At 44.9% G+C, this 26850-nt stretch overlaps 1 protein-coding gene across 5 annotated transcripts in view; it reads right to left on the bottom strand.

Annotated features, from left to right (window-relative positions):
* kcnab1b (potassium voltage-gated channel subfamily A regulatory beta subunit 1b) overlaps positions 1-25440 on the bottom strand; it is a 33860-nt gene extending 8420 nt beyond the window's left edge. Inside the window, exons 1-9 of one of the 5 annotated variants that reach the window (XM_047590538.1) lie at positions 25261-25440; positions 19780-20040; positions 18520-19073; positions 10030-10073; positions 6575-6612; positions 5794-5873; positions 5267-5311; positions 3346-3390; positions 1485-1528 (exon numbers count right to left, since the gene is read on the bottom strand). In XM_047590538.1, coding sequence (XP_047446494.1) covers positions 1485-1528; positions 3346-3390; positions 5267-5311; positions 5794-5873; positions 6575-6612; positions 10030-10073; positions 18520-18734 — 511 coding nt within the window. In that variant the 5' untranslated portion in view covers positions 18735-19073; positions 19780-20040; positions 25261-25440. Of the gene's footprint in view, positions 1-1484; positions 1529-3345; positions 3391-5266; positions 5312-5793; positions 5874-6574; positions 6613-10029; positions 10074-18519; positions 19074-19775; positions 20697-25260 lie in introns of those variants that run through there. The other 4 variants (XM_047590539.1, XM_047590537.1, XM_047590536.1 and 1 more) reach the window with 4 other exon arrangements.
* Between the last annotated feature and the right edge of the window lie 1410 nt (positions 25441-26850).

Raw genomic sequence — 26850 nt, 5'->3', positions numbered from 1 at the left:
AAGGGATGAGAAGAAAGGTCACACTCAGTATTTGCTGGAGGAGTATGCCGTGGAAAGGATAAGAGATGGCAGCAATGTATTGTGAGCAGATCAGTCTCCATTCACACGCGCAGAGAAGCAGATGAAATGTGAAAAGCGCACACGGGAGACTGTCATAAAGGAGGACAGCGGAGTAATAGAGAGACGAAGCAAAAGACACTCCGACGCTCTTGAGCAAGTGTGTGTGTGTGTGTGTGCGCGCGGCCGATTAGTGCCAGAAGCTTCATATTCATCACCCACTAATCCCAGCTGAGAGTTATACTCTCTCCACCACTGTTAGAACCACCGATTCCTTCCTCTGTCATGTGCACTCCCACGATCCCAGAAACACCCGTTACACGGATCCTAATCTGAGAGCTGCACCGTCATCACAGGCCGTTTCTGCTGTCTCGTGGATTAGCCGGAGTTTGCCGGCTGTGAAGGGGGTCTATTTTTGGAACCAAGAAAAGACGTTGAACGACGAAGCTGCTCCGTTGGCGTCTGCCATGAATAATGCATGTAATTGTGTGTAGAGGCTTTGAAATGGTGCAACTGTCAAGTAGTTTCTTTGTTGTTGGAGGAAAACGCTAAACACACTCGCCGGTTGCTTGAGCGATCTTGATGTTTCCTCGCACTGTGGGATTAATCTATGCTAATCTTTGCTTTTGATGGCTCTGACACCCTATCAGGCCCGGTAAATGTCACTCAACCAATCAAATAATTCACTGACAGACCCCCCTACAACATTTCAGCAGCGCGGAAGATGGTGTCAGCAGATGTTCCCCTGAACCGGTTCATTAGCCTGTGGCGACACGCGCCACAGCAGTGGTGACAGGGGCCGCCGCACCTTTCCCTCGCAAACGCTGCCCGTCATGCACAGCCACCTCGGGTTCAGCTAATTGGAGATGCCACTGTTCCTTTCCCTCTTTCTCCTACTTTACAATCCCCATTGTCCTTCTCCCCCTAGCCCTTTCCAGCTGTATTCTCCGTCTTTTGTTTCGGAGGAAAGTTGCAGTGGCTGCGGTGAATGTTAATAATGTGGGAGAGAGCTGAGTCACTGCAGGAGGTGCATTGCGCTGTGGACAGGATGGCAACATGCTCAGGAAGTGCGTGAATAGAGCCAGTTGATATGGGAAAGTTTAGCTGTCATAAGCTGGACTAAGGCCATACATCTCCTTAAAAGGGAGAGCGGATGATGGGACGGAAGCTCTTTGACGCAACAGTTTTTGAGACAGACACCTATAAAGGTAGTACAAGCAGGCAGAACAAAACGTCTGTCAGAACGTGATGTACAGTTGGCGAACACTGTTCTCGAATTCAACCCAGCACATCACAGCGATACCAGACAAGAACAAAGGCGGTGGAGGAAAAGCGATAAAAGAGGGAGATTACGGGAGAGTGGCAGGGGCACCACGCGGTGGGGTGATGTGAAGGACAAAGCGGAGGAGAGGAAATTGACTTGTTACCTTCAATGATGTGTTTTCTGTTGAGACCTCGCTCTGTCTCTGCCCTGCAGTGGGAGGAAAAGGCGCGCCTGTCAATAGACGCTCACGTTCGTGGACATGCACACAGCTCTTGTGAACTCAAGCAGATCGTGAAATATACCATGCACAGGGCCTCCTAAACTAAATACACCCAAACCTTTAAAGAGGAACACACCCGTACGATGGTCTGCAGTGTGCCTGCGGCTGCAGAACGAACTGTCTGTCATGATTACCAGTGATTTGTTTGTGACTTTGGAGATTTGCAGGTGAAATAAATGCCCTTTAGGAAAGACCGGACGAGATTACAAAGAAGTGATGGATGTCTCATCTCATCTCCTACTACCGCTTATCCTCACTAGGGTCGCGGGGGTTTCTGGAGGCTATCCCAGCGGTCATCAGGCCGGAGGCGTTGTACACCCTGGACAGGGTCCAGTGCCGCCAGAGTGATGGATGTTTTTAAATAAAAAAGAATGACTTGAACATGGTTATACTCCAATGCCACTTCCAGAACTTCCAGAACCTAATCAAGAACTAAAAACTAAAATTTATTTAGTATAATTTACATCATTCAAAACTAAGAAATATTCTGATTCTGATATTCTGCTTTTGACTTTCGAAATTTATAGATCATTCTACATTTTCTTTATACTTCTCAGTAAAGCCTCTTAAAACTGATGATGTAACTATGATAATACATGGATATGTCTGATGCACATGTACATTTTGTAGCTCGTAGCTAAATTACAGTTTTGGAATTCTATTAGAGTTAGAGTTCAATTGAGGTATTTGACTCAACTAAACTTGTCGTCTCTGGCTGTATCACAAAAATTAAGCCCTATATTTACTCTCCTTTTACCTCCGTTTTGGCCTCGACCAATTCCTAAGGGAGATATCTGGCTCTGGAGGTGCTCAGGGTTTTCTAGCTGGTGTGAAGTGATAAGCGTGCAATATGAAGTGGGTTTCGAGGAGCTGCTCGAGCACAGCTGCTGGTTGGTCTGAAACTGTCACAGGTGAGAGCTTTGCTTACTGCGCGCGGGTGATTTGTCAGTTGCCTCACCTGTGCTGACTTTTCCCATCCCTGCGTTTTTCCCATCCACTTTCCTTTCTGCCTGCTCTAATGTGTTTCAGCTCAGTTGCCCGCCTCAGTTGTCTTGCCTCATTCTTTTTCTACCTCCGTCCCTCCTGTGGTGATCCAGCTTTATTAACGCACTGCATATTTGCATGTCTTCTTACCTTTGTGTGCAAAAGAGTAATGGAGTGCAATAGAGAGCAAATATAGAAATGTCTAGTGCATGGGTTGAAGAGAGGCTTGACGAGCCTCTCAGGAAATCTCACAGCTCATTCAGTTGGGGGTTAAGCATTTGTTCTCCAAATCCATCTAGCGCAGAGAATGATTTGAAATACCTTGACGGCAGTTTGAGAGGATGAGATTAAATTAAATTTACACAATTGCGCACAGGCCCTAGCCTACTTAACTTCAGATTAAAAGAAAACCAGAGGAAGTATGCTGACGTACTGGCCAAGGCTCTACTTGCTTTGGTCTGCAGACTTTTAGAAATGTGACCAGTGCAGACTGAGGGCAGAATACTTCGGTATGACAGGAGAAGCTGACATCACTCCTGGCATACTGAGGTTTCTGCCACCTCCCCTTAGAACAGGGTCATGTTGTCATTTTTGAGTGTGTCCTCCAAGTCCGTGCGCCTCTGGGTTTCGCGAAAAGTTTGATCCCGTGTCACGCGCTCTGTAGCTGGAGGCACAGGTTCTAATGCGTAGCTTGATGCTGGTGTGGTAGCCTGAACATCTGAGGAAAACACACTTTCTGGACACACACACACAGACTTACTTTCCTCCCCAGTAGAGCTTTGTGGTGATCACCAGGCTAGATCTCCTGAGGGAAGACAGACGGATAGGCACATCAGAAGGCAATCAAAATAAAATGAAAGGTTTTTTTTTTCATGTGTTTTTTTTATGTGTGAACATGTCTACATGTGTGCATGATGACAAGTGTGAAGTGTGCGTGTACACAGCACAGCCATCATATTTACTTTAGGATATAATGACAGAATGTCCTCCAGTAACCTTCTCATGGTGCGAACTTACTGCAATCCCTTTCCAAAAATGTAAGTTGTCTAGCGTGAAGAATCACAGAGGGACTCATTCTCTGAACTCTAACAAGAAAGCTGCCTGTGAAATCCCATGCTTGAATGATCAATAATTTAAACAAATCCTGACTTGAGGTGAAGGCAGGCAGAGAGCTGGGATGACTTGTTGAGAAGGGAGACACACACGCTGCTGTGAGGCTCTGTGTGCAGTAAAGACAATGTGAAAGTCATTTTAATGATCCAAAAACAAAATAAAATAAAAGCAGTGTTGGAGTTAGATGGGAAATTTGGGGTTAAGGTGACATTTACATAAGAATACATTAAAGAATTGGAGAAATAAAGAGGAAATAACGGTAAACATATTGTTGCTCAGTGTTACCTTGATTTTACTCATGTTAGCAGTGTGGCTATATGGATGCTATTTCTGCTCTGTCACGCATCCATTAATGGCCCTTAGGATGAATTTTAGTGATCCCTTTTCGTTAGCGTCCTTAGCAGGAAGATTTATTTTTTTATTTTTTTATTGGTAAGACACATACAATCACAGGTTTAATAGCATGTACATCTAGCGCCACTTGTGAAATAATCAATACTTTTATGGCTGCAGGCTGTAAAAAAAATTATTTGAAAGGAACAAAACATAACGTCGAAACTGATTGCGAGTCATTTTAAGTTAAGACACAAAAGGAAGAGGTAACTCTTTTTTAATAATAATGCGCTTCCACCTTTGTGTCAGCATTTTCCTGAACTCCACCAGGAGAGAGAGAGAGAGAGAGAGAGAGAGAGGCGTTTTCTACATGGGGGAACCTCAGTGATACTTATGTGACAAATGAGAACACCAGCTGTGAACTAGGCTTCATCACCCAACATCGGTGCCTGACCTCACCAATGCTCTTGCGACAGAATGGGAGCAAACTCTGCAGTGATGCTCCAAAATGTTGCAGGAAACCACTCTACAACAGCAGATGCTCTCACAGCGGCCAGGTAAACCACAATGCGCTCGTACTGCACGAGTTGTAATATTTGTGCATTCATGTGAGTTCAGGCGTGCGTACTCAGTGTGAAACGTGTACATGCAGAGCTTAATCGAGCTATGCTCCAAATTCGACTTTCTCGCTACAGTCCTTGTCCCAGTTTACATGCAGCGCAAGAAAATCGAATAACTATTCTCCTCCTCCACACTAGGTGGCGATACTTGTCTTTTCAGCGGGATAATACCACATTAATACGCCCCGATTTCCGGCTGTCCTGTTACGTGATATAATATACAAGAGTCGTTCATGTGGCGGACCGGCATTTCAAACAGCAACCAGACGGATAATACTACATTTTATCCCTCAGACAGCTCCGTTTCTCTTCTTCTTCTGTGATCGGCTTTCTTGGACGTTTTTGTTCCGGGGTCACACGCCAGCGCAGCGGTCGTGGAGCATGCGCACACGCATTATCCGATTGAAAACTCCGATTCAATTGCATTATGTGGGTGTCTCAATCGGATAATGAGAATTTCGATTTTAATCGGAGTAACGTGTTCACGTGCACTTAAGTTCTCCTGTTATAGTCCGATTAAGGCAATAAATCGTTTCTTTTCACGTGCACATAAACGCACTGATTTTCTTGGGTTGTTAACTGTGAGCTTTTGGCTTTATCCGGACTGCACTTTACCTCCAGCATTTTTTCTTGATGATGTTGCCCAGGAGTATCTCCGCTCTGCAAAGAAACCACAAAAGACATGATGAGATAAAATCTCACCATTTTTCTCGCAGAGTGGAAGCGTGAACATTATCTACCGCACATCTAGAGCATAAATGCCTGATTAAAACCTAAAACAGAAGAAGATAAAGGGTAACCGCCTCGTATATTGAACACCTGAATTTCAACAGCAACCTTGAGATTAATATTCATCCCTTTATGGGTACAGCATGTTCTGCATTATTCACAGAGGCGACGTCCAGGCCTATAGAGTTAGACTGAGCCGTGAGCATGAAGGTGAGCCTCCAGAGATGAATAAGATTATGTAAATCACTTTAGAGTCTCAGCTACCTTTCATTTTTGGCATCTTCAGGTGTATAAATCCTGGTCTGGGGCTAAACCTTGTTAGCACTTCATGTCATGTGGGGAAAGAGCTGACAAGACCAGAAAAAAGTCCTCTGTGGAAGTGAAAGAGAAAGCAAACGGGAGACATCACTCACTTCCCCCCGGAGTAGACCTCGGCCGTGTCGAACAGGTTGACCCCACTTTCGTAGGCGATAGTCATCAGCTGCTCCGCCACCTAACACGGGCAAGTGAAGATTCCCCTCATGAACATCAGTGTGATATAAAACACTCCAATAAATATTGATCAAATTACACTAAAAAAAGGAAGGAAAGGAAATCCCTAAAGAATCTGGAGAGGAAATCGGTCTGCAGCTGAGCCACACGACCAAGAAAACTGCACAGGCTGCTCGTTAGAGTTGCTTTCTGCTCATTATATTCCACAGACATTTTGACCTAGTTCTTTTTCTTGCAGTTTAGAGTTCAGATGGAAGAGAGGAAGTGAAATCCGATTGAAAGGACGTTTTTGTTCACCAAGACAAAACTGTACCCATCCCTTGCTTTGTGCTTTGTTTCTATCTGTGTGTCATTTGTGCCAGTGGCCAGTGGCAATGATGTTCTGTTTCCAAATCAATGTTTTTTCAGGCTATCTGAAGAGGTCTTGTGCTTAATAACTTTTGACAAGGATGAATACGGCCCGACCTTGGCCTTGATGGAGCCAATAGGGACTTCAAAACCAGAATCACTGCCAAGGTCTACACCTCACAATTTTAAATCTAGTTACATTAAATCTGTCCTATGGGTACTGCAAATCGGGCATTGTAAACTGTCACAACTGCTCACTGTGGTATTTGGGTCTAGCTGCGTCCAAAACGATAAAAATCAGTCATCTGCTAATGAGAAAAGGCAGCTGATAATTGATTTGACACAAGTTCTTACCTCATCAGAGATCTGACCACCAAACGTCACCCATGTTCCTGTTGAAGGAAACGTCAAAGTCAAAGCTTCGGAACAAAAACAGGACATACAAGAGATTTTGTTTGTAAAACAAGTCATTTTCATGGTGCATTAATTAATACCTTGACATTTTTTGTTTGTCTCTGCCCCAGAGACATTGCAGCTAAATGTCAGTGTTGATGAGTTACAAGAGAAGTGGCCCGCTGCCATATGGGTTTCCTGTGAACGTGCCTACATTTGTAATTTTTAGTGATTATATTCAAGATTTATTATATATTATATTTTTGCAAGGATGAGACCATTTTTGCTCATGTGCTAATTTCTGTTTGTTTGCGTTTGCACAGGCATCTAACTGAGCAGGAACCAGCTACTAGCACCCATTACTGAGAGATGTAAGACACTCATTTTCAATCCTCAGCCGTTAGTGGCCCTTATAGTATTTTCATACTATAATAATAGGCGCGTTCTCTCTGTGCCTGTCTGGGTTTTCGGCCCCACTCGGTCATGACCCCCAATGTCATGTACTCCCCAGGGCCTCTTCAGACTTTGCATTAAGATCCGATCTGGACTACTGCATCGCAAGTGGCCATCTTTAGGTGTGGTCAGACCTGGCATTAACATGCGTCTCCGAATGCTCCCCTGATCCCATCTCAGTTTCGTGCTCTGTATGCAAATAAACCCCGACATCATCTGGGGCCCAGTAGAATATTTTAACAGCTATTGTCTGTAACGGATCGCTGCTCCACAACCAAGAACAACCCAGTTTTATGTGTGTGCATCATGACTTGGCACACACACACACACACACACACACACAACTTATTATTTATTGATCTCCACCCTGACGTTAGTGAATGAATGAGGCACAGCGCTGCTTAGGTAGGAGCACCCCTGTTGAGTGTAGGCAGTATTGTGTTTCTGTAACCAGGAACTCTGTGACCCTGAGGCAAACCTTGCGTGGAGGCTGAAGACAGTTCAACACCTGCTGTAGGAGCTACACGACTCATTCTCTCTAATTTTACTTCATGTTTGGGAACAAAGGACCTGGAAAGTTTGATATAAAGTGGCATCTCATGCCTAGTACGAACAATTATATGTTTTAAATGTATTTTGAGTGTGTATTTGTTTTGTATTTGTTACTGTGGTGTGTATTTCAAAACAAATGTTTTAAGCTTAACATGGCCTTTTTATTTCATCATAATTTATTTCATATGTAATATATAATTGATACTATACACTAGTGTTGAGAGAAACACTAACACTTCAAACATAAAGACACATGTAGACAAATGCTTTGGGTTTGAGTATTGTTGTGTTTGGATTGAATATGTTTGTTCTTTGTCTTGTAGAAGAAATATACAAAGGGTTTAATTTAATATTGATCTTTTTTGTTGATTTCTTTTGGTCGGTCTAAACTGCAGCATAAGAATCCTCAAACTTCACATAACCCTGTGTATTAAAGTTTGTTTTTTTAACAAAAATAAATAAATTGATTTCAGAACTGTAAAACTTTTGAATTATGCTTTCACAATCTTTTCTTGCTACATGTCTCTTTTAAACAAATGTAAATTAGCCTACTTATGTTATGCTATGCTAACCCTAGCTAACCCTAGCATAGCACGTAACAACAAACTGCAAATACACGAGAGTGATAAAACATGATAAACATGCAGTGACTGCACTGATGCGCAGTGTTCTTGCACACAGCCAGGCTTGCTTTCCCATCCTTTAAAGAGCGTGAGCACAGTTTTCTCGCTGTATCCTCCTCTCAATCTTCCGTTGCCTGATCCTGTCACATGAAGCTATCTCCCACTAACAAGCAATAATGGAAAAGCCGGTGTTAAATCTGGAGCCAGCTGCAGCAGATTGGTGTAGGCCCATGCCTGATTTAGGCTGGGTAAACAAAATTTATCAAATTATTATCTGTTTGTTTTCTTTCCTCCTCTCTATAAGAGGAATGTATTGAAGCAAAATAATGTTAGGATAGACAAGACAAAGGAGCACTGTTCCTGTTTCTGCTGACATGTACTAGGGGTTGTGTTTTAATCTCTATTTTGTTGTTTTACAGAAGTACCACCCAGGGAAGCATGTCTTATCCTTCGGCTTAATCTCCTTTCGCTCATCCTTGGCTTCCGGGCGTGAACAGGTTGGAGCAGGTGAGGAGACAGTACCTGTCATCTGTCAAAAGCTAGGGCAGACTTGATCGGTAACACCAGCACTGAGCAATAAACAGCCATATATCAAGGTCACATGTGGCCTCGGATCGTGCTCTCTTACACTTACCACACACACATGCGAATGCACATACGGTGCACACACATGCTGCTCTGATATGTGTGCGGTAGAAAGAAGCAGTTCCAGGTTCTGCTCTGCCTGGCTGAACGCGCTTTTCATGACAACTTTCACATTTTCCTGTTAACGATCTGTCCCCGGCTCGACCACGGATCAGAAGTAATGCATAAGAATGTTGTGTTAAATCTGTAGCCAGCACATTTTTTGGATATGCTCCCTTTTTCATGTTCTTACTGAGAGCTAGAAGAGAAGATTTGTGCCAAGTGGTGTTAGAGGAGCACAAACACTGCAAAGAGGAAGAAGATTCCGGGAAATACCCGTGCCCAGGTTGCCTGGCTGCTAGTGATAGTCCTTTTTTAATATATGAAAATCTTCTGACCTTTAACCCTCACAGCACCAAATAAAAGTATATTTCCCAAACGTCGAAATGCTCTTTCAGGGTTAGATTATTATGAGATACTGAAGCTCGAAAATATCACAGAATTAAAAATGATGAAGCGATCCTCGATGTGAAACTACTCCCTCCACTCTGCTGAAGACTGGTAGCAACAGATCAATGTTTCACTCAAGGGCACCACTGCACAGCTGCGGCTTTTCCAATATCAGAGCTCGAAACTAATTCCGTTCGGTTGATAAATGTCCCGCGCTATTCCTCCGCGCTGCTACTCGGTCTCGCGGAAAACAAAACCACTGCGGAGACAATTAACCGACTCATTCACAGATTTCCTTCAGTGTCATTCAGCTCGCTGCCTTATCAAGTCATCTTCAGAGACACTCCCCCCCCCACCCCCACCCCCCCTCCGAGCGTCTTGGCACTCGCGCAACCCCCTAACACGCACAAACACACGAGAGATTTATTAAATTAATCAGTCCCATCAAGACAAATGAGTGCACGTACTCTCTGGTGGGCACTCGTGTGTGTGGTAATTGAGCAACTTGTTTGCTGAAACCAGTGCTATTGATTAAATATTAACATGGGGAGTACTAATGCTCCGCTTTATGTTGTTTTCACATACACATAAAAGATGCATGAGGGTTATAATAGGGTATAATTATATTCTAAATAAAGAAAAGAAAGGATTCTCTCCCTATACACGTTTAATGAAATAATTTGCCATTTGTTTATGCTAATAAAATGTACTCACCAAGGCCCAGGCAGGAGACACGCAACCCAGATTTCCCCAGGTTCCTATGAAGCAAAACAAAGCATGATTAAGAAAACTAGAGCTGATAAAATTCAAGATGTCATCAGTCAAATGCCTTTTAAAAAACTGTCGTCACGCTCTCACCCATGTTGAACAAAGCCAAAATCCATATTGTCATTAAACTGTAACCCGGAGAGACTGAATTTGAAATATGTGCAACTGAGGAGCAAGAGAAATTAACTGCAAATGAATCGACGTCTTCTTGTATTTGATCAAGAGACGGTTCACTGATTGAGAGGGTCAGCTTTGTCAAATATGAATCACAACAAAGAGATTGTGTGTTTGTGTGTGTGGGGGGGGGGTACTCGATTCATTACACCAGCGTGAATCACACCTCCTTTGAAAGAACCGGGACGCTTAAAAAAAAAGAAAGAAAATCACATAAAACACAGTTTTGCTCTTTGTCAGCAGAAAGTTGGTTACATGACTTTTTCAGTTGCCCTTTGTTCATCCCCTTCATTTCTCATTCAGTTTCCTTTTGCGATACTCGCAGCGTTCGACAGCGCTCCGGGCCTTTTACTGTTATTTTCTTCTACAGAAAATAGAGGCAACCCTGCTCACTACCACCAGCATGGAAGTCAGCATTTTTCAAAAATAGCTCGTCTTTCCAGCACCCTGCGTCCTGCAATGATCTCTCGCTTAATTTCTTATAATCAACATAGCAGACAAACTGAGCGACTCCTCGCACCACATCCAGTTAAACTGTCTGTCCCACATCGTGTCCTGCTACTGAGAGATGAGCTAATGCGGCGCAAGCGTTTAATTGTTCAGGCGACAAATGGAGGAGCGGACTGTTCCCCCCTCCAGCCGCCACAGCTGTCTTAACACAGTGTGATAGATGCGGACTGCAGGTGAGGGGAAAACCGTGACAGACCCTCCCGCAAGGGCGGCCATGGTCATCCGACAGGGCGAGGGATTCGACGCAAACGCTGTGAAATTGAGACATGTTCTTTTGAACCGTCGGGGCCCTCGGGCGCACACACAAAGCCGCAATCGCGAGCGAGGGAGGATGCATCCAGATAAGAAGAGAAACAACCTCCTAAACAACTGTGGCCTTCTCCTTGGCTCGGTGATGCGGGCATTTACTCACTGCAACAAATGAGGCTGTAAAAAAAAGAAAAGAAAAAAACGCCGGCAGTCATTTTCTTCTGCCTGACGACTAATGGCCACAGCGTATCGAGAGGAATTCAAGCCTGCGAAAGTGCCCCGTGGCCTCAGACCGTTCAATTAAGTGGCCGACGCGAGGAAGCATCAGTCACCGAGTCAGCTGTTCGATTAGCCTCCAAGTGCAAAAACAACGTGTTTGCGCATAAAGCAGCGCTGATGGCACACATTTTATGGACTCTTTGATAAACTGTTCGCAGCTCGACAGGAGAAAACCCGGAGACAGATCTCGCTGCTGTAACAAATCGTGGGTTCTAGTATTAAATGTGGTGGAGGAGTCTCTCTGATGTATTATAGAGTGGGAGCTCTGATCTCTGAACGTGCAGGGGGGGAGGAACTGTTCGCTAGGAGTGCGCTACATAGTGTATATGTGTGTTTTTTTGTGTCGCCGCTACATTTGCTGCAAGTTACTCCGGGTTAAGCTGCGTTGAACTACAAATGCTCAGCGGCTGGAACAATGTTTGCCTCGTCTCTTCACTGTAGCTGTTGTCGTGTTTACACTGGCTCATGCATGCGAACTATCCCCACCACAAACACGGTGCCACGCTTGATCCATTTCCTCATAAAGACGACTGTGGGCCGACTTGGGAAAAGGCTAACTTTGTATTTGGAGTCTCTCCATAAGTTATATTTGCAGTCTGTTGTGCTCTGAATGCACACGGGCTGACTTAATGAAGGGGTGGGGGGGACAAACAAAGCTGATGGAAAAAAAAAAAAAGACAAAAGCAAGGCGGAAAAGAAAAGCCGCCTTGCTTTTGTGTTATTTCTGTGCGTTCCAGGGAGTCAGGAAGCAGCATCGAGGGCCGTACCTGACGATTAACCGCACACTCACAAATGAATGGGTGTGCGACGCGGGCGCAGCAGAGGCTAAGGCGGCTAATGACTCAGCGTGTCAGCCGCAAAACAAAGGCGGCACAATGGACAACTTTTATTTCAAGAGAAAACCGGTGCCCGTCCTCTGTGTGCGCACGCGGAAGGAGGCAATTTGCAAACTTGCGCGTAAACAACTTTGCAAGCCAGCGAGTGCGGCTCGGTCCCCTCATGCTTGGATGGCGCTCAAGAGAAGCCTTGAAGTAAAATGACAAATGAGTCATTTGACGACGCCCCCTCACACAAACCTGTCACCACTTATGAACATCCTGGGAGCTGCTACTGTACGTGGCCCGTTCTATTCTTAGTGGGCCTTTATTTGAAATAAAAATACCAAAGGAACATCTGGTTGGTGTGCTGCGCTTCATATTGAATTTTTTTTACTTTTACTGTGGAAGGTTTCTCTTCTTCTTCTTCTTCTTCTTCTTCTTCTTCTTCTCCTTTTTTCCCCACTCGAAAGCGCTTACATGGCTCTCGGGTCACATTTGTGATTCATTTCCAGACGGTGGATTGTTCACGTCAACATTTGTCAACAAACACTTTTGTCAAGGTTACGGGCGAACAGACAAAACTCCACACTCGCAGGGGATTAACGGACGCTGAGCAAACCCACTCAAGTCAACCTTGATGGGCAGAGGGATTAGGCAGCACCCGCCTCCTCGGTTCCCACCGCTCTCTCGGCGGCAACCATAATGCTGTTATTAAAATAATTCAGTGCAAAGGGGGGGTGGGGGGAGGCGGGTCATGTTCTAAATATATCAAAACCAAGGCCTGTGTGGGAGGGAAGAAAGTAGGGAAGTGAAATCAGGCACTTTGAGGGGGGAGAAATGAGTAGATTAAGTATGAAAGAAAAACTGCAGCGGAGCCGCTGGGGGGAAGGAAGCGCCGATGAATCTGACGGATAGAGAGAAGAAGGAGAAAGGGAAATATAAAGAGATAAGGGGAGAAACCAAGAGACACCGGCAGCAGACACAAGCTCGCCAAGTTGCACATCCAATCCCCCCCCAAGTCTAAGCAGATCAAACGCCCTCTCCAGAAAAAGCATCTCATAAGTCACAGAATGGGAAATGGGAAATGACAGCCAGCTCCCCACAGGGCGCCGCACAATACGCATGTTTGTACAGTGTGAATGCGTGTGCGCGCGATGCGGAGCGAGAAAGAGTCTAGACGTGACTTTGGTCTTTGTTGTTCCGCGGGGCCGAGGTCAGCATCGTTTTAGTGCAGTTTCCACACACTCGTTCTTTTTTTGGGCATTTCTTTTTCTTCAGTGTAAACATCGCTCCAGCGACTGAGAGAATTTCACACAGGATAGCTGTGGTAAGAAGACACACGTGACCGAGGCTGGCGGCCCCCGGGGGGTTGAGCCCCCCCCCCCCCCCCCATCGGAGACCTGAAGTGGCCGATTCAGTATGGTGTGAATTTCAGACGGGGCTAGGCAACATGGAAAACGTAAAAATAAAAAACAAGTCACATCATGAGAACAATAAAACAAAAACAACTCTGCTTATGGTTTGATTAAACTACACGCACCACATTTTCAGGCTTTCCGACGTCTGACATAGACCAATCGCTTTTGTGTTTTCTGTGACATTTGACAAGTGTGCGCGAAGAATAAAAAGTCAGATTGATTTCCTGGATTATGAGATAATTACATTTGCTTTGCTCAATGATGTTCTGTTTTGTTTTCTTAAACGGAGAGCCATTCTATTCTTTTAGGATAACACACACGCGGCGCTGCTTCCTTTGTGTCTCATCCTTCGAATTATCCCTGTGATTACGCTCTGTTTACCGGGGACAATTAAGGAGAAAAGGAGAAAATTGGATACAAGGCAGCGCTTTAATAAAGCCATTACAGCTGCAGAGAGCTACTTTAGCGGTGACCTTTAATTAAAATGCACTAGATGCAAACTTTCTTGCTTTTCAACTGAGGGATTGTGCGGTTCTTATCCTCTGGGGCTTGTTTGCTCTTTAGGGAGCGCTCTGCGCTACGGGGCTGCTGTTGTGCCATGCCCTGGCTCATAATATTAGATCTACACATCAGAGCGCGGCGGCCAAAAAGAAAACTGAAGTAAATGACGTTGAAGCGCATTTATTTAATTGGGGGTTGGTGAGGGCTTTCCGCGTGTGGTAGAGAGCGGAAACACGCAGCCAAGTGGCGTGTGCTTCATGAGTGCAGACATGCATGAAGGTGTGCAAACACACGCACATACCTGCGCATGCACACAACTATAAACAAGCGACATGGTTGTGTCCACAGCAATGGAACATCTGGAATCTTTATGCAACCCACATTAACCCTCCCCGTTGAGGTACAATCTGCAGGCTTCAGATCCTCGTTCACATGTGTCCACACTAGAAAAAATGCAGATTTCTTGCTGATTCAATACGTAAGAAGAATCTGCAATGAAATCTGATGTAAAATATGGCAATAACACGCGAGTTGCAAGGTGCAAGTTATCATGAGTTAGCATAATTTGCAGCCCTGTGCCACACGAGCAGAAGAAATCCGTCCTCCATCATGGAAGATCCAGGACTAATGCCAACTCACCCTCCATGATATTCGCTGTGAGGTCAGATGGCCTATTGGTTTATTAAATTAAGGGGCTCAAAAGAGGAGAAAGATTCTTAATTAAAAAGGGATCACGCTAGAGGCTTTCAAACGAATGGAACAAAGACGCATACCGTTTTCTCAAAGACTCTCACTCAGCCCAGCTCTGTGGAACAAAACAAAGTTGAATAACAAATATGAAGCACATTTCCTCATTTTCTGGCTATGCTGTGTGTTTTTTACATGCATTACTAACAGTGGCGGCACTGGCTCTCTCTCTCTCTCTCTCTCTCTCTCTCTCTCTCTCTGCTGGCCGATGATAAGCCCTCATCCGAAGGAACCAACAGAAGGGATTTTTGAATGCCCATCTGCGGTGCCGCTCTGAAGCAAACCAAGCGGAACCTTCCCCAAACCTCCTGGACTGTTGAAAGGCCTACTGCTGCCTAATGACCGTTATGAACTTCAGTCCAGGCAACCAGAGGCTCCCAACCAGGAACCAGAAATAATCTGCACAGCTTGTGAAGCCAGAACAGCAGCACGCTTTGTTTCAGCAAACACTGTCGGGGCCGGCGCGTGTGCCGTTTTGTGCGTAAGAGGTCAAACGGTGGGACTTCACAATTAGGACTACCCTATATTTCAATCGCCATGACAACTAAATTGCTGGGGGTGGCGGTATTATTAGTTTATATGCTCACTTGTTCTGTGCACTACTTCTTCTGCTCGCTACGCCTTCAGATGTTCCCTGTGCGGAGCCTCATGTGGCACGCACATCAGATGCACATACATGCACTCGTAATGCAACGTGCACATGTGTACGCCCACAGTGGCGCGCACACACACACACACATGCTCACGCGCGCACACGTTTGGATACAGTTTGAAAGAGGAGGAAGCAGAAAATCTTCCAGAGAGGAGATGTGGCAGATGATAATTTTCATCAGTGTGGTAAAAACTGTGGATTTTCCGAGGAGGAGGCTTGACTGCTAACATCCTCCACCTGCACGAGAATAATCAAAGTGAAGCCTCTTTGTGGCTTGTAATTTATTCATTTTGTATTTGAAAAGGTTGAAAAATGCAATCAGAGCTTCCACGTCAGTTTTTCTCGCTCAATGGGAAAACCGAAACTTTTGTAAAGCGCGACGGAGTCGCCATTCTTGTTCAGCGCCGAGAGCAGATTGAAGCAATGTTGTTATGGAAACGAGATGAAACTGTGTGACAAGCAGACACTTATCACATTTAGCTGCATCCAGTGTGCCCGCGTTCTGTTAATTGCCTCTTTTCGGTGAACTGGCCCTTAATTTCCTCCTCATCCAATGTCCTATTCTCCCCCCCTCGGAATCATTTTTGTTCCTTCTTCCTCTCATTTCTCCGTTCTCACTCCCTTCCCGTGCCCCTCTCTCCCCCGCATCTCCCTCTCCTGATCCTGACACCGATGGTGATGTCACCCCCTCGACCCAGTGAACAGCGAGAGGTGAACGCGGCTGTGTTGCTCCTGCGGTCTGGGTTAAGAGCCCACTCGCTGAGATAAGAGAGCATTGTTTACTTGGCCCAGCCTCGTTACAACTCCCACACAGGCGCACATGTAGAGCTCCACCGCCCCGCACCGCTCAGCTTTACTGTCACACTCTCCAGAATGTGCTGCACGGTCACAGCCGGTTGTTGAGAACTGTGTGCAGCGCGGCCAAAGTCCTAAACAGACATCGGACTCAGCTTTGAGATACATCCACAGAGCGTTGATATACACATACGCCAATCAGCCACAACATTATGACCACTGACATTATGACCCCCCCATAGCAATGACACCCCTTGATGGCAGCAGCCATCCCCAGCAGGATGCAGCCTGACACAGACACACACACACACACAAACACAAACATTAAAAACAGCACAAGGTGTTGACCTGGCCTCCAAATTCACTAGATCCTAATCTGATCAAGTATCTGTGGGATGCACTGGGACAAGCCTGATCCCTGTGGACTCTCCCCACTACACCACAGGACACCCTCAGAAGGTCCACGTCCATTCTCTGATGAGTTACAGCTGTTTTGGAGGCACAAAAAGAGACCTACACAATATTAGGAAGGTGGTCATAATGTTATGCCTGATCGGCCTCAACAATATTTCTAATTTCTAACCATACTCTGCTCTACTGCATTTGCAGAATTTAATGTCATTTATTTGCCATCTCCTGTCTAAATGTGTCGGGCACAGATGTTCAGCCCACCTCGTCAGCCTCACTGTCATATGAGACTTTTTACTGCACACACTTAACGCATGAAATTGCGATTTATATAGTCATTATATTTTACACTACACTACACTACTATTTCACACTACATTATATATTACATCATATTTTACACTGTGTTTATAAGGGAATGTCTTGAAGCAGTAAAGTAAAAGTCATGAAATGAAAGTAATAAAGCAGGTTTCACCATTTAGGTGGTGTAGAAAACTGGGAAGTGGAAACTTTTCAAGGCTTTAAACCAACAAGCCAAAAACTGGCTTTAATGTAACGTTTTATGGGGAGACTGCACTCTAACAAATGATGTGCTGGCTCAACTAAAAGTAATGATGTAACAATTTGCATGGATATTTTTAAGTTATTTCATTTCACTTAGCTAGTATTGAGTATGTCCCACAGGACTTCTAGTTAACTCAATTACCTAAGTACAAGGAACGTGATTTGCCTCGTTTTCTACAATCTTATTATGAAGTTATGAAGTTAAATTTCATTTTAATTGTGTTAAAATAATAATAATAATAATGCATCGGTTTTCTATAGTGCTTTATCACAGACAAATAATATCAAAGATACTTTACCCTGGTGGTGGTAAACTACCTCAGTTGTCACGGAAACATGGCTGCCACTCCGCATCTATGGCCTCTCTGACCATCAGCAAACATCACTCACCAGTGGTGTCCATGGAGGTGGAATCCTCTTAGTTATTTGAAATCTTATTGTTTTAGTACAATAAGTCAATAAGTCAGATTGCAGTCTGGGCTAACTGAATACCACTCTATGTTGAGTTAAGGCAGGAAAATTCATGTAGTATTGAGTTGGGATTATTTTATCTATTTTCATTTGGACCAACGTGTTAAATTAAATTATCAATTCACCATAACAAACTTATTTTTATGTGCAGAAAAAGGTCTAGACTTTGAGCTACACTTACTAACCCCCTAAAACATATCTTAGAGTGTGACGATATTTATCTCTCCTGTTGAAGAGGGGGTCCATCGAGGCACCACAGATGGGTCGCAAAATCTTTGGTTGACTAGACATTTTTTATATCTGTTTTATATATATCTATCTATATATAATATTATTATTTTTTATTTCTTTAAATACACATTAACATGAATCCAACATATTTTTAATAAAGGGACAAGGGATAGCTTAATACTGAATGCAAAATTATAATAATAATAATGTGTATGTACAAACAGGAGGGACTTAATGTCTGAAAAACATTGATGACCACTGCTCTATGCTGTTTACATCTGTCGCTGCCTTACCAGTATATCTGGTGAGGCACTTTTAAATTCAGCATTAATGGTCATAGTTGGCCAGCCGGTCACTAACAAATCTGCAACTCAGTTGCGTGTTTTTGTCTGTCTCTCTAGACACAACCACACAAGCACATTCACGCACACACACACACATCATCCCACTCATCACCTGCCACTGCTCCATACTTCTTCTTCTGCCATTTGCTCTCATAGTCGTCTTTCAAATGCATGCTCTGGGCAGAGATTACTCAGTCTAAACTAAGCACACCACCTCCTCCTCCTCCTCCTCCACCTCCTCCTTCCTCACACACCATCACCACCAGGTTACGTACCGGTACTTCATGCCCGTGAGCTTGGCGGTGGACTCCTTGAGGTTGTGATGGTAGCGGTGGGTGAAGGAGCCCAGGCTGCGAGCTATCAGGGCCACGGTGCGGAAGCGGGCGCGGGCCTGGCTCGTTGTGTTGGGGCTGGTGGCGTTCTGCTTGTTGTGCTCACCGTTACGCGGGGCCTTCAGCCCGTGGTCCGTGCAAGCAAAGGAGACCTGCATGGCTGTCGGCAAAGGCCACTAGGGCAGCTTCAAGACAAACGCAGCTTTGATCGTGTCCTTAAAGTGCCTAAAATTCAGTTTCTCTGTCTGTTGACTTTGTCCTTTTTGTTGGTGCTGTTAAGTGAAGTGAAGCTGAGAGTCGTCTACCCGGGCCAGTTCTGCTTGGTGCAGCTGATTCTCACATGGAAATCAAATTAAGGAATAAAGGCAGCATGAGATCGTTTAGGGTCTAAGTCATTATCATCATTTATGCTAAGTCAAGCTCGGACATATCAGTGGTGCAGTCCTGGTCAGCGCGCGAGGAGCTGAGACGGTGATCCCGAGCCGGTCAGACTCCACCTGGAAACATGGGAGAGGATGGAGATGGAGGGAGAAGGATGAAGAAGAAGCACTGAATGAGTCGCTCAAAGAGCGCAACTGAGAAGAGCACTTGACTAAAGAGGTGAAGAAATATCCTGTCAAACCTGAAAAAATAAAAAGGCTGACGTGAGAGAAACCTGTGAAACCTCTTTGGATTTTCTTTTTCTGTACTGTTTTTCCTCGGTTTAACGCCTCCCGCTCACATTTCTAAGCTCCTTCGGCGCGGCAATGTGAAGAACGAGCAAGATGCTGTCCTAGTTTTGCTAATTTGTCTCTTCCCGTGTCTCCCCTGTTTTATTTCCCCCACCTCTTGGCGTATATTTTCCACATTCCCGGTCTGGTTCTGTTTGCAAAGTCTCTATCGGATGCCTATTTTTTCACTTTAGGTTGTGCACAAGCTTTTGTCGGGCTGCCAGGAGGCTGTGGGTGTCTGGCGAGCGTTTCTTGCCCTTCAGCTGCGGCCAAACCTCAAACACCTGGAGTGAGGAGAGTAACGCCGCACCACATCACCTCGCACCATCACTCTCACACTCGTGTCACACATCTTATAAATAGGGACATGCTTTCTCAAAACAAAAAAAACACGCCGTACATGCACAAATATATTCCGGCAAATAGCTGCATTCTCCTCCACGTACAACACACATGCACACAGATCTTAACCGACACAAGTGTTCTTACGCACGACGAGTTGCTGCCGCGCTTTGAGAAACAGAGGTGAGTCTTGATCGCCGGGTGCGCTCCTGCAACTTTGAGAGGTTGGACGCTACGAGGAGAGCAGGGGTCCCGCAAAGACGTGCATCCCAGCAGAATCGGCCGTCTGCCACAGCTGCCTCGGAGAAGCCGGCGCGCAGCCTTGTCCCGTCTCCAAAGTCCTCAAGCAAGTAGCAGAGCTTTTAAGGTCCCCCGGCTTTGCAGCGAGAGCGCTCTCTTTGATAAAGGGACCCTGGAATGGCAAGGAACAGTCAGAGTGGAGGAGGAGGAGGAGACAGGAGGATGCATGGTACCTCACTTCGGGGAGAGGAGGACAGATGCAGTGAGGAGGCGAGGAGCAGCGTGTGCCGAGCGCGGAGAGAGCGAGCCAGCCGCTGAATGAGGGAGAGAGACAGAGTGTGTGGCTACAGGCTCTGAGTGACTGGCGGAAAGAACTGCAGTGTTTTTCACTATGGCGCCACAGAGAGGCAGAGAGAGAGCTTCTGAATGGAAAGAGAGTTGACGTGACTTCATGTACAATATGTGAAAAGGATCCACCTCGGGCAGGACGTCAAGCTGGCAAACGCTAGTTAATTAGACTAACCTACATGTAAACTGACACGACTTGCTTTAATTCTCTGTTGCCTGGCACAGCGGAGCATCCCTTTCTTTCCAGTAATCTGTAAAACAGCCCTTCAAGCCATGCTTCACTGCAGCCTCGTAAAGGGAGACCCCGCGCTCTCCCGCCGCTGACTTCTCGCAGCACATGTCAGGCGCGGATCGGCCGAGCTGTGAAATAAAGCATGAACCCGCGTTCGGGCGGAGCGCCGTCTTACTTTCCTCCCCCACTGAGCAGTGATGTGACAATGCGGGATTTCACGGTTCATTGAGCATCCGCAAACCTCGAGGGCCAACTCTATTTAGAGCTTTATTTAGATTGTTGTGATCGCGGATGATAGCCGCTGACACTTGTAAAATTAGAAATGAAAAAATAAATGAATTAAAAAACCATCTCAGGGGGTCCTTTTCATTTTGATGTGATTTTATTGTCACTTTAGAATTTTTCCTTTACCTGAATGCAAAAATAACATAATAAAAACAGGTGGATACAAGAACAAATAAACATGCAGGAGGTATAGCTCCGGCCTCTTTTCCCCAATTCCTAAAAATAGCTTTTTTTAATTTATTTATTTTTAAACAGCTATTAGTAATATCTTTACCAAGTATATGTCCTATGGTTGTATATTTCCGTCACAAATGTTGCAAAGATATAGCACTGTACAAGACATAGTGATCTTATAGCTGAGTATTTGCAGTCGTGAATCATATAGCATTCTCCAGAATTGTGTTATTTTATCACATTTCCAAAAAACATGTGACTGATCTGCATTCATTACTCCACATCCCCCCCAACAGGGCTTATTTTGGTTTAGCTGTTTGCACTTGACCTTGGGAGAAATAAAAAAACGTATCGAATTTTTCCATGAGAACTCCCTCCAGATGTATTCTCCAATTGTCCACATGTTTAACTAATCTTCATCATTGATTTTTTAATTTTTTTTAATCTATTTTGATGTGACTTTAATTCGTGTGGTAAAGCAGAGCACAGCCACGGGGTCAGCAGGGGCATTTGGTAGGGGGAGATTTTTGTATCAGCCAAGAAACCGCGTGTTGGTCTGTATCATGCATATCACGTGAGCCTTCACTATTTCATTTTTCTTTTCAAGTGCACGCGTTCCTTTAAACGTACACAACATCTCGCTCCAACGTTTCAAGCGAATTCATGAGAAGCTTAGAAGGCGAACGCTAAAGCAGCAGATCCTGCTTAATATATCCTGATATATTAAGCGACTCCCTCAGTGCAGCTTCGCGGCACCGTTTGTGAGAACTTGCCTGTTAAACGTCTACATAATTTGGCACGGCCTTTCAGTTTAGGGTTTAACATCTCAAAGCTCAAACAGAAATAACTCCAGGAGACGTTATCAGGGTTATTTTTTGCACACATGTGGAAAACCCCCTCCAGGGACCCGGAAAGCATTACACAACAGTTTGTTCCCTCACGACGAGTGAACTGTAAAACTGGCTGTGCTCCTTTAAATCTCACGGCCTTTTATAAAAGCTGCTGCTACGGAACCTTTGCCTTTGAGTGAGCCCTGTTTTGACCTGATCCCGCTGTTCCTTGACGCTCCGCGGAGGTAACCGCGCCGTCAGATGAAGTTGCAAACATCTCTCTAATGTCAGCGGCACCTCCGAGGCTTCAATTTCCTCCCTGTTGATCCCATTTTAAAGTGTGTCAGTCAAAAGCGTCAACTAGAACTGTTACATTCTCGGCAGGAATCCCCAGCGGTCGTTCAAGCTGCCACCCTGAGGCAAACCGCTACCGTTTAATTGCTCCGGTAAGAGCCATGTAATAGAGTTTTGAAACTTTGTTGCTAAGACACAAACCTCCATAAGGCGAGCGAGCACATGAGCAGCCATGATGCTGCACCGAGGAGACAGATAGATCCCTTACAGTAGATTAACCCTGGATTTCCGGCAGCCTGAAACATCTGTCAGCACAGCTTGATATTACTGCCTGTGGTTCATCAACATGCAGCATCTATTTATCGTCATGAACAGTCATTTTCTTTAGCGGTGATAGCCAATGCCACGTGAAGAAAGCCCTCAGTTAAATTCGATTGTCTGCCACGCTATTACAGCTCTGTAATCATTCTGCTGCTTGCCTAAAGAATTTTGTGTTTCACATTTTTACTCCCCGACAATATGTAATAGGTGTTTTTCCTTATCAGCTCTAACCTCCTGTTGAGAAAACGAGACATGGTGAAAGGGGGGAAACCTTTCCAAGCAGTCTATGACGTCACTGCTGCAGCAATGCCACACGTCTCGTTTCTCCAGCACCACTCTGTGTATTTGATCTCTTAACTCTTGAAGCTCTTTCAGCTCACGTCTTTTCCTCCCCCGTACTCTCTTCCCCCTTTCTGTCCCTCCACTCACCAAAATCGCCTTTTACAGCGACGCCCTTCCTCGTGTCTTTCCCTCCTGTGCTGCAGATTAGAACAGGAGTGCAAGTCATTGTGATGCGTTGTGCGTACAACACCACGGACACGTAGGGAGCATTTGTTTTTTAATCTGCCCTAATAGGGTGGTAGCGGCTCGGTGTAGACACACTGGTCGCAGTTATTAAGCAATGCAAATCCTACCCCTGGGCCAGCGGGCATGCATGAAATACTGAAGAATAAGCTGGAGTCTGTGTCTAACATGAAAACACAAGGTCATCATTACTGACCTTCATCCAAAAACTCTAATCACTTTGGTCTCCGTCTTTTACAGTCCACCTATCGATTAATACACAGGACGAGATGTTACAATCCCTTGTGCCACGATCTACGGCAAAACTCCCTTAGAAGCCGGGTCCAACTGGACAACCAACCAGCAGACCAGTGGTCAGCTACTAACTATGTCAGAAACGAGATACAATTAGCCTAGCCACAGAAATAAAAACACCAGCTTATTGGCCTAGACACCAGCAGTCGGTAATAGAGATGATGGGAATGCAACTACACTCAGACCAGGACAGTGATATTGTTACTATTGCCACCATTTGGACCACTACCATTATTCTTCTTCATCATTAAGTTTTCAGCATCCATATCAGCTCAGTGTCTGCGATGACCTCTCCTCAGCGTGAACCCGCTGAATATGGTGACGCTGACAAACACTGACATCTTCATTGTGTTTGCCTCTAGATGCCTAGTGAACTTATGTGCTTGCCCAACAGGCATACGGCCTCATAGTGCGATATTGAATGATGGGGGGGAAGTAGTGAATAGAGGGCCAAGCTTTGTATACCTGCATAATGACGGCCTCAGGATAAAGAATTTAAATCACACTTTTACTAAAACAACCTTTCTCTAGGGCCTAACTGCCCATCCTAAATGAGCTTGGTGATTATTTGTCCTGGGAAAAAAAAAAAAAAGTGGAATTTCTTGCACAACCCAATTAAGTAGCAATAACGTTACTGCAGTACCAGAATGAAGTCCCCAATGAAGTGGACCGTGTAGTGCTTGTCTGATTCCGCGTATTTGAATCCTGGCTAAAACGCTGAGTGCGCCCAGAATTAGTCAGTTTCAACCATACGTGTTTGAGCCAAGAGGTTTTAATTTCAAGCATTCCACTGGATACAGAATTAGTTCGTGACCCCGAGTGCAGGATGAGTCCTCCACATATTTAAATAACTCTAAATAGGAAACTCTAAAATAGCATTAAGGCTACCTACAGAATGACTTTTTTTTTTGTCAACGCTCTGCCAGAGCAGGCGACATCGACTATGACTTCATGGGGACTTTACTGACAGACGTTTTTATTCAGAAATATTCCTCACCTGTGCTATAAATGTGAAGCTAGAATCTGCAGCTAGTTGGCTTCACCTAGCTTAAGGACTTAAGAAACAAGGAGACAGCTGATCTTTTTGTGGCAAATGGTGACAAAATGTGACAACCAGCACCTCAAAAGTAACACACACACACACACACACACACACACACACACACACACACACACACATATATGATTTGTGCAAGGAATGCTCTATCTTCTTTCTTGTTATGTGGTGAAAAGACTGAACCCAGTTTACACTAAATATGAAGCTAAAAAGGAGAGCTAGCTAACTTAGCTTAGCACATTGTCCTACTCTGTTTGTGTCCAAAGGTAAAGTCCACCCCTAACTAGAACCATTAGCACTGACAGTTATATCATCTTAATGAACAAAAATGTGACATTATAAAAGGCGACTGCTAGGCCCCAGCTTCCACTCTTTATTGTAATTTGAGCTAAGGGTGTCATGGCCATCTATGTATTTAGCACAGAGGCATGAAAATAGCATGGTGGGACATGTGACACTTAACTGTCACAATCGTCGCCAAATGCGATTCCATTTAATGATGCTGTATAAGTGATAATTACTACTGTGATCTCTTTCTCTCACTCTCTCACTCCTCTGTTCTGACAATCATTTCCAACACTAAGGCCGTCTTCATTACTTCTGCACGTCCTTGTCACAGCGCTGAAGCCTGCCGGAGCCTCTGAGGACCTGGCAGTTTTTTCTTCTGGCGGCCTCGTGCGCCTTAAACGTCAAGTCTAATTACGGAGGGGAATTAGTTCTGGATCTCGCTGTGCTATAAGTCACCCTTTCTTATCAGGAAGTAATGACAGCATTAGGTATTTAACAGGACAGGGACCCCGCTGAGCAGAATTAAATTTTAATCCTAACTTCCAGTTGTTTATAAGTTGTTTATAATTGACACAAACTGGAGTGAGCTGACAAGCAGGCAGCTGTTTAACCCGAACGGGCACAGACAATCCACAGTTACTTGAGCAGAGTGGGGAAGAAGTTGCACCACAGTCACTGCAGAATCAACAGGATACACTGACAAGTTTTTCCTCTGCAATTTTTTTTTTCTAATAATAATCCTACCTGTATGCCATGCTAGCAGAAGGCTGGGGAGACGCCTGAAAGAAATGGCTGTGCACATGAAGAAGTTCCACTAAACTCTGCTGATCTCGATTCGGGCTGGCTTCAAAACTTGTGGATCTTGAAGGGTGCGCCCTGGCTCCCGCCCCCTGTCTCTGCTGTGTGGTACTGGAGCAGCGATCCAGTCTGAGCCCCGCTCTCTGCCTAGACACAGGGATATCAGTGCAGGCTGCCTTGAGATACATGCTTGGATCAGGCTCGTCTCACACAGGCTGACGGGGAGCTTTCTTTCGTTAGCAAATCTCTGCAAGTATATTTAGTCTTTCGTTCTCTATGTAAGTGCAACGCAATGCTGGTCATGTGGGACAACAGAGGATATCCACATGTGTTTGCCAGAGAGTTTTTGTCATGCCTAGACTTAACGATGTGATTTAGAGCATTACCGCGACACAATTTCCACTGATGAATCAAAAAGAGCGCACGTGTGGCTGGACGAGGTTAAAGCAGCCGGACAAACGCACGAACAGAGATGACAGAAACGTCTGTGTGCCGTATCTGTGATGTAAACGTTATTCTTAGATGACTGACAAATTAGATGACAAAGGCAGCTTTGGTTTGAGCTCCCGCTGGCTCCAGAGAGGGAGGCCTGCTTGTCTGTGGAGCAAGCCGAACAAAGCCACGGGGGATATTTCCGTCTGCTTGTCAGAAATATCTTCTCCATATATCTGCTGTATGTGGAGACCGTCCAAGACCCAGATCAAAATGAAACCTGAGCCACCTAGTCTGCGCTGGAGACATGTCCTTAAAGCAAGTGATGAACTAATGAATCATGACAGAAACTCACCCGTAGGTATCTGAATGAGATGCTTGTTCATTGTGAATAAAGGGGGAGACTTATAAGTACAAGTACAAGGGCACTGTTGTCAATGACATGATGAGCCGGTAAAGTGGAGACGTGGCACGCTGCTGTTTTTTTTGTCTTATATGGAATTTTACAATGTCCGTTTGTCATTATAAACTTGGCTGAAGTTTCAGTCACTCAGGCAAAGGTATGTAAAACCTGCGAGTGAAAGGTTTCCATTGTTTTTTTTCCTACTCTGTACTCTGCTGAGCTGACGTCAATTCGCTGGGGATTCCTTAACGCTGACATCCACAGGCAGATGCTCTACAGTGGTTCGGTGACAGCAGAACAACATCCGACTCGCTGCCTTTGGTATTTTTCTGACTGCACACACATTTTAGAGCATTTCCCATGCGCGCGCCTATTAAAGGGTGTAGCCTTGTCTGTGAAGATTCTCTCAGGTCGTCGTATATTCAAACAGAAAGGCTATTTGCCATTGTTTTAGATTTGGTTGTGGATGAACATATATAGCAACATCTGTGTAAATAGCTTGTGTTATGCTATGTTATCATACCTCAGATACTAGAGATTCAGGTGCGAAGATGTATGGATGGCCTGGGATTTGTGAGGTTTCCAATCAGTCCCATTATGGTCACTTTCACCATCTCATCTCCTCATTGTTATCCTTTGACTTTTCCCAACTTCTCTTTGTGCTTTCATAGACTTCCAGAGTCACAAAATAAATCATGTCT

This window comes from Mugil cephalus, chromosome 7, assembly GCF_022458985.1.
Source record: "Mugil cephalus isolate CIBA_MC_2020 chromosome 7, CIBA_Mcephalus_1.1, whole genome shotgun sequence".
In the NCBI taxonomy this organism is placed as follows: Eukaryota; Metazoa; Chordata; class Actinopteri; order Mugiliformes; family Mugilidae; genus Mugil; species Mugil cephalus.
The sequence above is the reverse complement of the archived record's forward strand: the minus strand, read 5'-3'. Positions and strand labels throughout refer to the sequence as shown.